The following is a 15,486-nucleotide window of genomic DNA, read 5'->3' as shown; positions in this document are numbered from 1 at the left end:
CTCCAGTGAATATCTCTCAAGGTTGGTTGATTTTTGAAAGTCAGTTTGAAAATAGACACATAGATTGAATAATTTGTAGGTTTTTTGTATTACCCAGGAAAAAAGATACAGGTAATTTAACACATGTTGATCACTATATCGTGCAAATTATCAGTCAATGTAGGAATATGTTTTATTTTATTTTATTTGAGTAGAATAACTTTACTTGAAATATAAAATAATATGTATACTATTTATAATATGTGTACCATGTATACTATTATACTAATATGTATACTATTCTCTTTACTATTTTACTTTTCTAAAGTAAAAAAAAAGGATAAAAATGACATTAACAACATATTTGTATTTACATTAGTATTATAGGTTATTTAATTATCTTTTCAGCAATAATTTCCACAGTAAATCATTATGAAATAAACAATTAATAAAATAGAAGTAATGAAAATTTAACAAGAATATCATTATTTTGGACAAAAAAAAATGTAATAAAGAGAAAGTATAAATTAAAATTACACTACCATTCAAATGTTGTTATTTTTTCAGTAAATTGATCAAAAGTGACAGTAAATACATATGTAATGTTACAAATTATTACTATTTAAAACTTAATATTAATCAAGGATTCCTGAAAAACATTCATCACAGTTCCCACAAAAATATTAATCAGCACAATTCTTTTCAACATTGATAGAAATGTTTCTTGAGCACCAAATCAGTATTAGAAGGATTTCTGAAAGGTCATGTGACTGGAGTAAAGGAATCTGAAAATTCAGCTTTCTTTCAATAACACAAAAAAATCTAGCCACAGACTGTTGAACAGTAGTGTATATAATACAAATTATTGTTCTTTTCTACAGAATACCTTCGTCAGGTGTCCTTTCATAATTGGCCGTACATCTGGGTGAGTGAAGAGTGGGCTTGCAGCTTTGATCCTCAGGACGCTCTGCAGAACCCTCAGCCACTCCTCCAGGAGGTTTGGGGAATCTGCCTTCAGACTGCACACACTTTTACCTGTCACCACCTGAGGGGAATCAACATTAACATGGACATGTGAAATAACAGACTCCTATATTTGAGGTTTATGAACAAACTCTCTCTCACATACACACACTTTACCTGAAGCTGTTTCCCATCACCACGTGCTATAGTGCTACACGCATTTAGCTCAATCTGGCCTTGGGGCTTATGGATGACGTTACTCTATGAAACAAAACCAGAGAATCCCAGGAAACAAAGTACTTTTTATTTGTAGCTTGACCACAATATTGAGGTTATTGGGCCCAGTCAGTTACCCTAATATCTAGTGAGAAAAGCAAGTTAACTTAATATAAAATAATATTTTTAAGCAAATTATACAGCATCAATTAAAAAGTGTTTAGAAAGTGCTTTAAAGAAAACTTACAAACAAAATACAAAAATGTTATAAAGGAAATAAATAAACAGTAAAAGCAAAATAAGCCAATTAAACTGACTGGTGATTTGTAGTAGAGAAGCTCCCCATCCTTCAGAACAAACCAGTGCCTCTTCCATGTTTTCTTCCACGTCTTTACCATCTTGAGAAGGTACCCAGACTTCTCCATAGACTCCTGAGACACAACACATTTTCATTTGGTCTCACAGGTGTGACTCACTGAGAAACACAAATGTTGTCATGTGTACATGTGTCTTACATTCTTGCCATTGTCACAGATGGAGGAGCAGGTCTTTGGTAGTTTGTTTTCAGGTTCAGAGCACTCCGTATCAGTGGAGTAAGCATCAGGAGGTATGGCATAGTCACTCTCAGATGTCATAGAAGACAATGACACAGCTGAGCAAAACACAACACAGTCATGCGTTTCAATCAGACCTTTTGACACAGGTGTATATAATCAAGCACATAGCCATGCAGCCTGCATTTACAAACATTTGTGGAAATTTGTGGACATTTTGTTCTGAAGAGCTCAGTGAAGTCAAGCGTGTCACTGTGATAGGATAACACTTTTGCAATAAGTCAGGTTGTGAAATTTCCTCACTGTTAGATTACGAGGACAGACCCCCTGGTTTGCTGTAATTGAGTGTCTTGCTCAAAGGTACAATGGTGATAACTCATGGATTGCTACTTTTGGTTACCAACGCTGGTTCCCAACCCTGATCTTTAACAACTGCTGCATAATGCGTGTACCTCTCTTAAGGGAGCGAGGGCTTCCTTGGTTGCTGCTCTTGTGTGACTCTGATCCAGAGGTCTGCAAGGTTTCCTCCTCTCCAGAGTTAGACTGACACTCCTCCGAACTGTCCTCCTCCTCAGAACTAGATGACTCCTCAGAGAACTGACTGTTGCTTAACAAAGTCGCCTTCTATGAGAGTAAAACAAATGTGGCATTCAAAACAACACAATTAAAAGATTTGCTTCTATTAATGATAGAAATGCAGACTCCTATGCAAATACACAGTCATTTATGACAAACAATTTTTACAATAAACACAGCATTGTGTTTGGGGGTTTGAGCTGTGCCCTCTACGGTACTGGAGTGAATTTGCATTTCCTTCAGCTTTATTATTTCCATTTTGGTGTGAAAGGGCCTTTACATTTACCCAAAAATATAACTTTTTTGTTATAAAAAAACCCAAACCCAGTCTAGGTGTGAAAAAGTAACGCAACGCATTACTATTCTTAAAAAGTAACCAAGTAACGCAATTAGTTACTTTTTAAGGGAGTAATGCAATATTGTAATGCATAACTTTTCAAAGTAACTCTCCCCAACACTGGGGAGACAGCCATACACTCCAACTGACATCTAAAGACTCTAAAGATCCCTACCCCTTTGATTGTGGTGAAGACGGGTATATTTGTGTTCCTGTAGATGAGGGATGTGTAGAGCATGTAGGCGGGGCATGAGGATGGGTGGGAGGAGTCTGGAAGAGGAGGATAGAACATTTTCACTAGCTGTCAGAAAATGCCTAATATGATTTAGGCAAATAAGAAATGGACTAATATTTACATTTATATGCAACAATCATTGGCCAAATGCCATCCTATAACCATAACTTAAAACTACAGCTAATGCACTAAAACTAATGCGATCCTGGATGTAAAAAAAACCCCCAACAAATACTAAAAACACAATCTAAAACACACCTTTATTAGCTACATCTGTACATGACGTCTCTGACAGACGAATTCCTGATTTTGCCACTGCATATATTCTGCTCTCCTGCAGATAACATGAAAACACAAGTTTAGCACATGAACTAAAATGACAGTAATTCATATTAGTTTGACTATTTGTTACAGGACTCACCCAAGAGGGCAGCCTGTGCAGTGGAGGGGTTGGGGGTTTACTCCCGGGGACAGCTGCAGAGGCGTCAGGTGTTTTGGGTTCCTCGGGTGGCACTTCAGCTGAAGGCACATCAGTATGTTCTCTTTCATCAGTCTCCATCAATTGATCTTGGTCCATGTCTGTTTCTTGAGGCCGCAAAGGACGTAGCATGCTGATAGCATTTCGTGTCCGCCCATGGGCGGCTTCACTGTACAACGGAGGCTGACTCAAATGCTTCTTGGCCAATGCCAAACTAACATTAAATGCATTTGGATTGCGCAATCGGGGCTGTTTGGGGGAAGCTGGGGTGTCTTGGGTGTCCTGAGACGGGGTGGGCCGCTTTGGTGTGAGAGCTGGAGTTAGGACTGGGCTGGAGGTGTTTGTGTCACTGGAGGAGGACGAAGAATCCAGACATTGCGACTGGAAGCGCTTATTTAACTCATCCGAGGATCCATCTTCAGCATCTGTCTTCTCCTTGTCTTTCTTTGAAGCGCTCTTAGTGCCAGGAAGGCAAAGTCTGGAGCAATCCACACGCTGCATGTCATCATCAAACAGCGAGCTGCTGTCGTCAGAGGCGGTGTGGTATGTCTCACTTGTGGGTCGGCTGAAAAGCAAACCTCCAAACAGACTCCTCTCCCCTTCAAATGCAGCGCTGGACAGGATAGAGGAGGCAGCGCTGGACAGGATAGAGGAGACACTGCAAGAAAGCGTGCGTCCGGGACTGTCCTGCTCACCCTCGCCCTCAATTTCTGGGCAGTTTTGTTTTATTCCAGAATCTGGATTGGAAAAAATACAGACTTGTTAAATACATAAATACAAATAGTAAATATTTTGTAAACCATTGTCAAGCCATCCATTTAACTGAATCAGACTCATAACCAATGACTAATTTGAGCAGTTATTTTACTGAATCAAAATGCAGTCATCACAACCAGTGCAGTGTGATTCCTGAACAAATGAGCCAGTTCTTCTGAATCAAAAACATGAATCACACTGTAACAGTGTTATGCTGATTAATTGAAACATTTCCACATGAGGCTGTCAAAATAAATTTTGAGAAACGTTCCTTTTCTAGATGTTTTATTGATGGGACAATTAAAACTAGATGATCAAAATTAGATTTTCCAAATACAGATACAGTACTGTTAAAATGTTTTTATGAAGTCTCTTATACGCACCACATCTGCATGTACTGGTATTTGATTAAAAATACATCAAAAACACAAATTTTGTCAAATATTATTGCAATATAAAATAACTGTTTTCTATTTTAATATATTTAAAATTTCCATTACTCAATGACACTATGCTTCAGAAATCATTCTAATAGAATTGTATGACATCTGATCTGATTCTATAATTAATCATATATAATTAATTATTATCAGCAGCATGGTCGTTTTTTTCTTTTCTTTGATGAGCAGAAAGTTTATCTTTTATTTTAAATATCATTTTTGGTAGCTAACCCTACTGTCAATTTTAATCAATTTATTTGCATTCTGGCTGAATATTAATTTCTTCCCAGCCCTGTTGCATCTCAATCAAACTCAACAGATTATGAACTATTACATTCAGTCAAAAAACTAAAGATATCATATTAGTCTTCTGACCAGTAGAGGGTCTCCTGCAATCCATGTGTGTGTGTTCACGATCCGGCAGGGTGCCGATGCTCTTCTGGGACGGTTCTGGGCCCGTCAGCACCTTTGGGATTTTCCCTCTGTTTTGGAAGCAGCCAAAAGTCAGGCTGCTGAGCCGCTGTGCCTCACCCACACTGGGCTGGACTGTGCCACCAGAACCCAAAGTCTGCTCCATTACTAAAACAACACAAATAATATATATATATATTTAAAAACCTATGCTGTGTTAGCTGGCGCAATTCTTGCTCTTTTATTTATTTGCATTATTCATTAAATAATGAATGTATTGTTTTTATTCCTTGCTATGTATATAACGTTAAAAAATGAAAAAAAAGTAATTTGTCAATTACATTATGGGATAATGGATTCGATGAAGTGTGCTGTGTTCTATACTGCACTGCAGTGTAGTATAGAATCTATCCATGCTACATACTTTTACAGTTTTGTGTGTGTGTGTGTGTTAGTCATAGTTTTGATTAAAATTTTCTTTTTTATCATTGATCAAAAAAATAAAAAGAATCATAATAATGTTTTTGTCAGTAAGTTCATTGACAAGTTTAACTGTACATACTGCAGAACTAGCACTATTAATATGGTAGAATGCTTTTCTAAATGAGCCATGATTATCCAACTATGTGACCACATGCATGAATACCTTGCAGTTGTCTTCTCAGGTCCTGTATCTCAGTCTCCTGTTGTTGGTTGATCTCTCTCAGAGAGGTATTCTCTATATCAAACTACAATAGTGAATCACAAATGTTCACACACTTCCCCACATAATGTATCTCTTTCTAAAACACAAACACATACAAAGAGCATGAACATACTTCATTCAACTTCCGCATGACCCATTCTTTGATCTTAGCTGCTTTTTCTTCCACAGTCTTGGCATCTTGGATTCGGCTCTGTTTCTGAAGGTGTAAAATGTAACGTATGGATCACATTTTTTTATCTTAATGGATTTAAATAGGCGTTTTGAATACTGATGCAAACCTGATGGTTTTAATGATTAGAGGTGTGACTGACCTGTTCCTCCAGCTGCTGCTCTAGGGTGGCAATAAGCTCATTTTTCTCCTTCAGTACCGCTTGAAGATTTTGACAACGCCTGAAAAGCTGCAGCTCTGAATCACTTGACTGGATATCTGAAACCTTTAAACGCTCTTCCATCCATTGCACCTGCAACACACACATGTACATACAAACAGTGCTAATAACGGTTATATGATTACAAATTAAAAATGCAACAAAAAAAAAACAATATATGCACATTCACACCTCCCACACCAGTTGTTCAAATGCTTGTTAACGCAAATATCTAATCAGCCATTCACATGGCAGCAACTGCATTTAGGCATGTAGACATGGTCAAGACGATCTGCTGAAGTTCAAACTGAGCATCAGAATGGGGATGAAAGGCGATTTAAGTGATTTTGAATGTGGCATGGTTAGTATTTCAGAAACAGCTGATCTTCTATGATTTTCAAACACAACCATCTCTAGGGTACTATATATACACTCACCTAAAGGATTATTAGGAACACCAATACTGTGTTTGACCCCCTTTCGCCTTCAGAATTGCCTTAATTCTACGTGGAATTGATTCAACAAGGTGCTGAAAGCATTCTTTAGAAATGTTGGCACATATTGATAGGATAGCATCTTGCAGTTGATGGAGATTTGTGGGATGCATATCCAGGGCACGAAGCTCCCGTTCCACCCCATCCCAATGATGCTCTATTGGGTTGAGATCTGGTGACTGTGGGGGCCATTTTACAGTGAACTCATTGTCATGTTCAAGAAACCAATTTTAAATGATTCGAGCTTTGTGACATGGTGTATTATCCTGCTGGAAGTAGCCATCAGAGGATGGGTACATGGTGGTCATAAAGGGATGGACATGGTCAGAAACAATGCTCTGGTAGGCCGTGGCATTTAAACGTTGCCCAATTTGCACTAAGGGGCCTAAAGTGTGCCAAGAAAACATCCCCCACACCATTACATCAGCATCACCAGCCTGCACAGTGGTAACAAGGCATGATGGATCCATGTTCTCATTCTGTTTACGCCAAATTCTGACTCTACCATCTGAAAGTCTCAACAGAAATCGAGACTCATCAGACCGGCAACATTTTTCCAGTCTTCAACTGTCCGATTTTGGTGAGCTTGTGCAAATTGTAGCCTCTTTTTTTCCTATTTGTAGTGGACATGAGTGGTACCCGGTGGGGTCTTCTGCTGTTGTAGCCCTTTCTGGCTCTCACAGACCTGTAACTTCTTCTTTAAGAGGCTCCTCTGTCCTCCACTCGTTACCTGTATTAATGGCACCTGTTTAAACTCGTTATCAGTATAAAATTCACCTGTCCACATCTTCAAACAGTCAGACTCCAAACTCCACTATGGCCAAGACCAAAGAGCACCAGAAACAAAATTGTAGAACTGCACCAGGCTGGGAAGACTGAATCTGCAATTGGTAAGCAGCTTGGTGTGAAGAAATCAACTGTGGGAGCAATTATTAGAAAATGGAAGACATTCAAGACCACTGATAATCTCCCTCGATCTGGGGCTCCATGCAGAACGGTGAGCAAAAATCCCAGAACCACACGGGGGGACCTAGTGAATGACCTGCAGAGAGCTGGGACCAAAGTAACAAAGGCTACCATCAGTAACACACTACGCCGCCAGGGACTCAAATTCTGCAGTGCCAGACGTGTTCCCCTGCTTAAGCCAGTACATGAGAATGCTGAGTTGCATCCAAAGAACACCATACCTACTGTGAAGCATGGGGGTGGAAACATCATGCTTTGGGGCTGTTTTTCTGGACGACTGGGACCAGGACGACTGATCCGTGTAAAGGAAAGAATGAATGGGGCCATGTATCGTGAGATTTTGAGTAAAACCTCCTTCCATCAGCAAGGGCATTGAAGATGAAACGTGGCTGGGTCTTTCAGCATGACAATGATCCCAAACACACGTCCGGGCAACGAAGGAGTGGCTTTGTAAGAAGCATTTCAAGGTCCTGGAGTGGCCTAGCCAGTCTCCAGATCTCAACCCCATAGAAAATCTTTGGAGGGAGTTGAAAATCCGTGTTGCCCAGTGACAGCCCCAAAACATCACTGCTCTAGAGGAGATCTGCATAGAGGAATGGGCCAAACTACCAGCAACAGTGTGTAAAAACCCTGTCATTGCCAACAAAGGGTATATAACAAAGTATTGAGATTAACTTTTGTTATTGACCAAATACTTATTTTCCACCATAATTTGCAAATAAATTCTTTAAAAATCAGACAATGTGATTTCCTGGATTTTTTTTCTCATTCTGTCTCTCATAGTTGAAGTGTACCTATGATGAAAATGACAGGCCTCTCTCATCTTTTTAAGTGGGAGAACTTGCACAATTGGTGGCTGACTAAATACTTTTTGCCCCACTGTATAGTATCGGGTTGGACCCCCTTTTTTAATCAAGAAAACTCTCTTTAATAAAATAAACATAAGTCCAACCATTGTTTTCACAGATGTGCAATCTGTACTGTAACTGTTAATAAATGTGTTTTAGTGTTTGAATGTCCCTTTAAGAACAGAATCATAATTCAGCAGAATCAAATACGTATATCCCTATTATTTGATGAAATGTCCACAAGAGTGTTATTTACCTGCTGGTTGTCTTCATATGCCCGACGCTCTGCTTCCAACACCTGCTTCTCCAACTGCAGCATCTGAGAGAGCAAGAACTATGAATGAATGAGCAAATTATTTGTTATAATTATTAATATGAAAGCCCGCTTTCATTTTTCATTTTGCCATGGGCATAGAATAGGCAGGGCACTTTTAATAAAACGTAAATTCGTCCCCCGCACTTTTTCCTGGCAAGTGTGTTCACGTATAGGATTTCAGGGGCCAATGTGAATAAATCTTAATTTAAATTCAGAGAGACAAAATAGTCTATGCATATCCTAAAGTTACGTAAGCAATGTAAGCATTATGGAGCACTAAACACTCGCATGTAAAGTATGTTTCATTCATAGAAGCCGGAGGGCAAGCTGGACATCATTTGGCTCTGAAGTAAGCACCACTTGCAAGTGAAACTCATTACACTTATGATGTTCTTGAGATCCCTTATATGGACAAAGGTTTGACTGATGAAAAGTGAAGACAATAAACACAGGATTGCGACAATATATGGTTTATGTGTGTGATTTATGTATCAAGCCATCTCTGGTTATTTTAAGAAGATAAGTAGAATAATGCAGTACTAATTGACATCACCTTTATCACAGAAGAAATGATAAATTATAATGTTATGTTATATTTCCTATTCTTATAGTGATAAAAAGTCTCATTATGTAGATTGGCTTCAAATAAACACATGCTATTACTTTTTTTAACAATGTTTAAAATCCAAGATGACTTAATGCACAAGTGTTTGTAGTAGGCCAACATAAACCAACATTAAAATTGTCATTAGGAAAATATAGGCTAGTAAAAATATTTTAGAACAGTAAAAGTATTGGTTATTGTTCAGCAGTGTATTTCATCTCTTATATAATTAAAAACAAGAGATAAGAAAAATAAAACCGGTCAATTAGAGAAAGGTCAGAATAAACTGGTGTTACACTTTTTTGTCCCCCTCACTTCTGAGATGATGGCTACGGCCCTGCTCTATGCATAACATATTCCATGCCATACTGGAGGAAAAAGCAAGCTGTTTTTTTAAACAAATATCCTCTGAGCTAGGATTTCATCATTTTATATGTATTCCTTTCATAGCATAGTATTGTCAGGAAGTCAGCATGTCCATTTTCAAATATTTTTTACCATAGCAGGGAAGCCAAGCTATATTACTGTTACATTCCATCAAGACTTTTATTTTTAATTTTTTGGATGAGAAGACCATGAGAAAAATTCCTGTAGAAAGGCAGGGAATGCAAAAATTACTGTCCAAGCAAAAACATTTGCCAAAGTCCTGAAGCTGTGTTGTACTGAAATTAGATTGATTTTGAGTTCTGTGGTAAACCAGAGGTAATGATTCAGTAGCTGGTCATTTGGTAACTGTCATCAGTGAAATTTCAGGGAATTTTGACCACTTAATTCTCAATCCTCATACTTTCTAGTTTCTAATATACTTTCTGGCTCTAATATAAACTCCATATTCCTCTTGAAAGTCTTTTATACAAGTACCTGACACATTCGGTGGCTTAGTTGTGCAGATCTTATGTGTACCCCTAGTAAAAATGCCTTTATTATGCTTTTTTATTTAATTGAATTTTTAGATACAAATGTTATTATCAGTGTAAACAATGTAAATGAAACGTTTGATGATTTTGTCATGAGAACTTGAGATGAATAAAACCTGATGATTATGTTCTCCAGCATGATTTGAGAATGATCCAAAGTACTTCAATGGAACAAGAACATCTGACCATCTATACAGAGTCACATGATCAATGTAAAAAAATTACTTATGTACAGTGACCTAGAAATCTAGGTGCAGAATCTCAATTATTTCTTATTCATTTTATGGCATATAAATTAAGAAGTTATGGTGCCAACAGTGTGTGTATGTATATATATATATATTGCTGCCAAAACAGCCCTGCCCCTGACCAATCGAGGCATGTACTCCACTTGACCCCTGAAGGTTTGCTGTGGTATCTGGCACCAAGATGTTAGCAGCAGATCCTTTAAGTCCTGAAAGTTGCCTCCATGGATCGGACTTGTTTGTTCAGCACACCCCACAGATGCTCGACTGGATTTAGATATGGGGAATTTGGACGCCAAGTCAACACCTCAAACTCGTGCTCCTCAAACCATTCCTGAACCGTTTTTGCTTTGTGGCAGGGCGCATTATCGTGCTGAAAGAGGCCACAGCCACCAGGGAATACCGTATCCATGTAAGGGTGTACATGGTCTGCATCAATGCTTAGGTAGGTGATACGCATCATAGTAACATCCACATGGATGGCAGGCCCCAAGGTTTTCCAGCAGAACATTGCCCAAAGCATCATACTGCCTCTGCCGGCTTGCCTTCCTCCCACATCCCACAAGAGCTGCAGTTTTGGAGTTTTTTGGCCCTTCAAACTCGCTCAAATCCTTACACTTGCCCATTTTTCCTGCTTCTAACACATCAACTTTGAGGACAAAATGTTCACTTGCAGCCTAATATATCCCACCCACTAACAGGTGCCGTGATGAAGAGATAATCAGTGTTATTCACTTTACCTGTCAGTGGTTATAATAATATACTGTGTATATATATATTTATAATATAATATATATATATATATATATATATATATATATATATATATATATATATATATATATATATATATATATATATATATATATATATATATATATATATATATATATATATATATTATTGAGAATGTCCTTTTTATTGGATTATGGTCATTCGAATTTAGAGGGTGCCTAACTGTCATAAAAAACTGCTAACCCCATAATGCAAAAAAAAAAAAAAAAAAAAAAAAAGTCCATACATTTGCTTCCTCTTTAGCAGTTTTTTTCCCCTTAATTATATCTTTTTGATTTTGGGGTTAAATTCATGTGTGTGTGTTATTCGCTGAAACTGTTTGCTTGTTTCTGCTTTGGCATGAGCTCCATCAGCAACCTGTTTCTTTTCACAGAGTTCCCAGAGGAGAACAGACAAATATGACCTAACACACTACTAATAGTTACCGCTGCTGCACTCATATTTTCCACACAAAAGTGTTTTATGCAGTTGTGTGTATGTAACTGAATGATGTTTTGAACAGCCTCTCTTGTTTACAAGCCTCTGTCATTCAAGATGTTTAATAAGGCTCAATGCACAGAGGACTACTGATGAAATTGTCATTATGATGACTTTGGAACGATCTAGTTCATGTACACCTTTTCTGCTCTAGTTCTCTTGGACTTAAGTTAAAGCACATTTTGTTGGATTTGTAAATGGTGCATTAGTCAGAGCTTGATGAATGACGTAAATCTCTTATTCACAGATGGAAGTTAAAAAGATTTACGAAGACTCTGGTTAGTTTTCCATTATAAAAGTCTATTGCTATTTATTGTTTAGTAAGCCAATGCCTAGGCTAAACCAAAGGGTGTGTCCCAAAAACACACTGATGGTCAGAAATACATCACACACTCATTATCTCTATATCGTTCCTCACACACAGCCACTATCCACACAGCCTACTCAGACACACAGGCTTAATGTGTAACTAACTACAGATATGTTCATACCACAACAACCACACAGACACACACATACTGTACACACGGGTACACACCCAACCTAATCTGTGGCCAAGCTGGTCCACCACTGCCCAATGGGGCAGATATAGAAAATAAAAAATAGCAGAGTAATTACAGACTGTTTTGAGAACAGCTGCACAAACCCAGTCAGATTCTGACCAGTTGAGCCACAGGTTAGTGGTACATATTAAGCTTTTTTCTAAAGCTCATCATTAAATCTGTTTTGATGAAGAATTGGTGCATTAACCGTCAATAAACACCTGTTTATTACTAACTGTTTAATGCACATTGCACCCAAAAATGGCTACATACAAAACTATTTAGCAATGATGCATTACATCAAGGGTTCTCAACCCCAGTCCTGGGCACTCACATTTTGTGTCTTTTTTATACACCTGATTCATTAGTTTGTTAGGAAAGAGCTCTGAGTCTGAGGTGCATGTCCCAAAAGCATAGTAAGCTGACTACAAATTGTTAAATGATTTTACAGTTGCAATCAAATTATTCATTATTAAACATTTCAATGCAGAGTATAAGAAGAACACTAGAAAAGCATGGGACATCTTGTCGAATACCACTCTTGACCAAGAAGAACATAAAAGGAAGACTTGAATTGGCTACAATTAATTTGAATAGACCTGTGGAATTCTGGAAGAATAAATTACATTTTAAAGTTTTCACAACATTACTGTTCTTTCTGTTTTTTGATCAAATGAAACATACTTCTTTCAAAAACATTTAAAAAATTCGTACTGACCCTAAATTTTTTAACAGTAGTATAACTTAGTGTAGTGGTGCACGGGTCCACCTGGAAACAGTGTTGTGTTTAAAAGATATCAAATATGTCAAAACCTTTGAAAGAAGTAAAATAGTAAAAATTCCACTTTGTTTTTGAGTTTTTTCTGTGACTGATCTGCAGTGCCAGTCCTATTTGGTACTCCCCCGCTAGACAGTTTACGTTCCCAGAATGTTCCGAGAAGGTCATGATGTGGAGTTCTTTAAAGGGTTTGGGGACATTATTTGGAGGACCTTCACAGAACATTCAAGACGTTCTCAGAACGTTCAGGGGACCATATTTTTTTGGGAAATTTGATGTTCCCAGCACGTTCTCAGAACGTCTCTGCTGGTGTCAAGGATGTCACCTAGTAACGTTCCCAGAACGTTCAGAGACAGTCATGATGTGGAGTTTTTTAAAGGGTTGGGGGACGTTATTTGGGGGACCTTCACAGAACGTTCTCAGAATGTTTATGGGACCATAAACCATATTTTATATGGAAATTTGTTGTTCCCAGAACGTTCTTAGAATGTCCCTGTTGCGGTGCAGTCCCATCTGACCAACAGAGGACCATGTGGGAACGTTCCGTTAACGTCCCAAATGTCCTCTTTGTAATGTTGCTATGGACCACAAAATAACCAAAATGGAATGTCACCCTAAAGTCATATTAGGAACCTTGACCTGCAGCACTTTCATAACCTAAAGAGGACGTTTTAGGAACTTCCCTCATGTTCTATAAAGGTTTGGGATTTTCGTCACCTTTAGAGAACTTTTACGGAACGTTGCACGGTTGCGAGAACGTCCCCTTCTACGTGGGTCTATGGCACTCCAAATAATTCAGTACACAAGTGAGCTGTCTGAAATTCAGACTGAATCACAAACCGTTTCAGATCATCTTGCTAACACGTTTCATTGAAAATAACCATCTCAAAATTATGGAGATATTTTTGCTACAATTAAGAATTTGTCCCCAAGACTTAACAATTTGTTCCTTAGTTTTAGTTAAATTGTGGCCACGTTGTACTAATTTGTTGGCCATGATTTTACTAAATTAAAACAAGGGGAAAAAAGGAATAAAACGTGGCCACGATTTAACTAAAAGGATGAAACAAATAGAATGTGGCCATGATTTTAACTAAAACAAGGGAACAAATAAAAAAAACATGAGCACGAAATAAGGAAGGAATTGTAATGTTATGACTCATGTGCAGGGCACCATACAAAAGGGTATTACTTCTGATTATTTTGTGACAGAAAATATGATTTGATTCTTGAAATATTTTATATATTTTTTAATATATATTGTTAAAGTGCTGACTTGAGATTTGCAGTAACATAGCAACCAGCATTACTCATTTTCAAGGGATTTGTCAATTTCCACTTAAACAAGCAAAAAAAAAAAAAAAAAAGAGACAACTGGCAATTCAGAATAGAGCTGAAGTTTATTCAAATAAGTATTGGCATGATGGGTGACTGCATTATACCAAAACCAGCCAAAAACCTCCATGGATACTTTTATCAATTTGCACCTGTAAACTCTACATTTTGATCAATAGTTTTCTTTAATCTACTATGATCCCTCCTTGCTTATCTGCCCCATATGGCTACAGTCAGTCTTCCATTCCATGCATTCCATCCACGGCCGGCCCGCCCTGCACCCCTCGTCCAGCCTCCCACTAAATGCCAGCTCACAAAGCCTGTCTGTATGACACCCCTCACTGCACCACAGCTCCAAATTCCCAAGCGTCGCCCGGCCTCTGTTCCACACTCCACTCATCTGTGTACTACACACTCAGGGTGAAGAGCAGCACACTGCATACTGTATACTATACTGTATACACTTTGGAATGTGCTAGAAGCTCACATTTACATTCAAGTAGAGTCCATTGCTGAAAACAGCATTGAAATTAATATTATGATGACTAATGTACTGTATATCACAGAGAAAAATACTATAAATTATGCATTTTATAATAATTCATTTAAAGGGGTACTTCACTACTGGTAAAATGGGCTTTCAATAAAATTTGTCTATGTAGAAGAAAGGTGAAGAATTCAAAGAGTAAACATTTAGCGGGAGTGAGTTATTTTAAGTTTCTAGTGAAGGGTTATAGGCAGTGGCAGAAGGCTGCAAAGAATCATAAATATGGAGAGAACGCTTCAACGGAAAACCTGATAAGCCTACGGGTTTGTAGTCTCCATTTAAAACTGGATGACAATGAACACAGTGTTTAATGCCACGTTAAAGGCAAGATTGGAATTGGGAAATATCCAAGTTGAAATGTCCCACTTCCGACCTTGGTGTTCCAGTCAATCATACACCACATTCACTTGTTGACCACACAATGTTGCAAAGACACAAGCATTTTGTTTCAATTATATGGCAAAAAAAACACAAAAAAACCCCATAATGCTGGTTTGCTAAAATTAAAGGTATCATTATATAAACTTAATGTTAAATGTTACAGTTTGTTTTTATGCTTGACATAAGGTAGCTCAACACTATGCTAGTTAGAAGCAGGACTTG

The 15,486-nt window shown here is 37.9% G+C and overlaps 1 protein-coding gene across 1 annotated transcript in view; it reads right to left on the bottom strand.

Annotated features, from left to right (window-relative positions):
* plekhh2 (pleckstrin homology domain containing, family H (with MyTH4 domain) member 2) overlaps nt 1-15,486 on the bottom strand; it is a 46,206-nt gene that overhangs the window by 15,630 nt on the left and 15,090 nt on the right. The window contains exons 3-15 of the mRNA XM_079842196.1: nt 8,584-8,646; nt 5,963-6,112; nt 5,764-5,847; nt 5,592-5,673; nt 4,910-5,113; nt 3,282-4,075; nt 3,119-3,194; nt 2,801-2,895; nt 2,165-2,336; nt 1,674-1,810; nt 1,476-1,589; nt 1,120-1,203; nt 866-1,024 (exon numbers count right to left, since the gene is read on the bottom strand). Coding sequence (XP_079698322.1) covers nt 866-1,024; nt 1,120-1,203; nt 1,476-1,589; nt 1,674-1,810; nt 2,165-2,336; nt 2,801-2,895; nt 3,119-3,194; nt 3,282-4,075; nt 4,910-5,113; nt 5,592-5,673; nt 5,764-5,847; nt 5,963-6,112; nt 8,584-8,646 — 2,214 coding nt within the window. The remainder of the gene's footprint in view (nt 1-865; nt 1,025-1,119; nt 1,204-1,475; nt 1,590-1,673; nt 1,811-2,164; nt 2,337-2,800; nt 2,896-3,118; nt 3,195-3,281; nt 4,076-4,909; nt 5,114-5,591; nt 5,674-5,763; nt 5,848-5,962; nt 6,113-8,583; nt 8,647-15,486) is intronic.

The sequence above is a fragment of the Gobio gobio genome, assembly GCF_949357685.1.
Source record: "Gobio gobio genome assembly, chromosome: 18".
Lineage (NCBI taxonomy): Eukaryota > Metazoa > Chordata > Actinopteri > Cypriniformes > Gobionidae > Gobio > Gobio gobio.
Note: the sequence above shows the minus strand (reverse complement) of the source record. Positions and strands in the feature narration are given on the sequence as shown.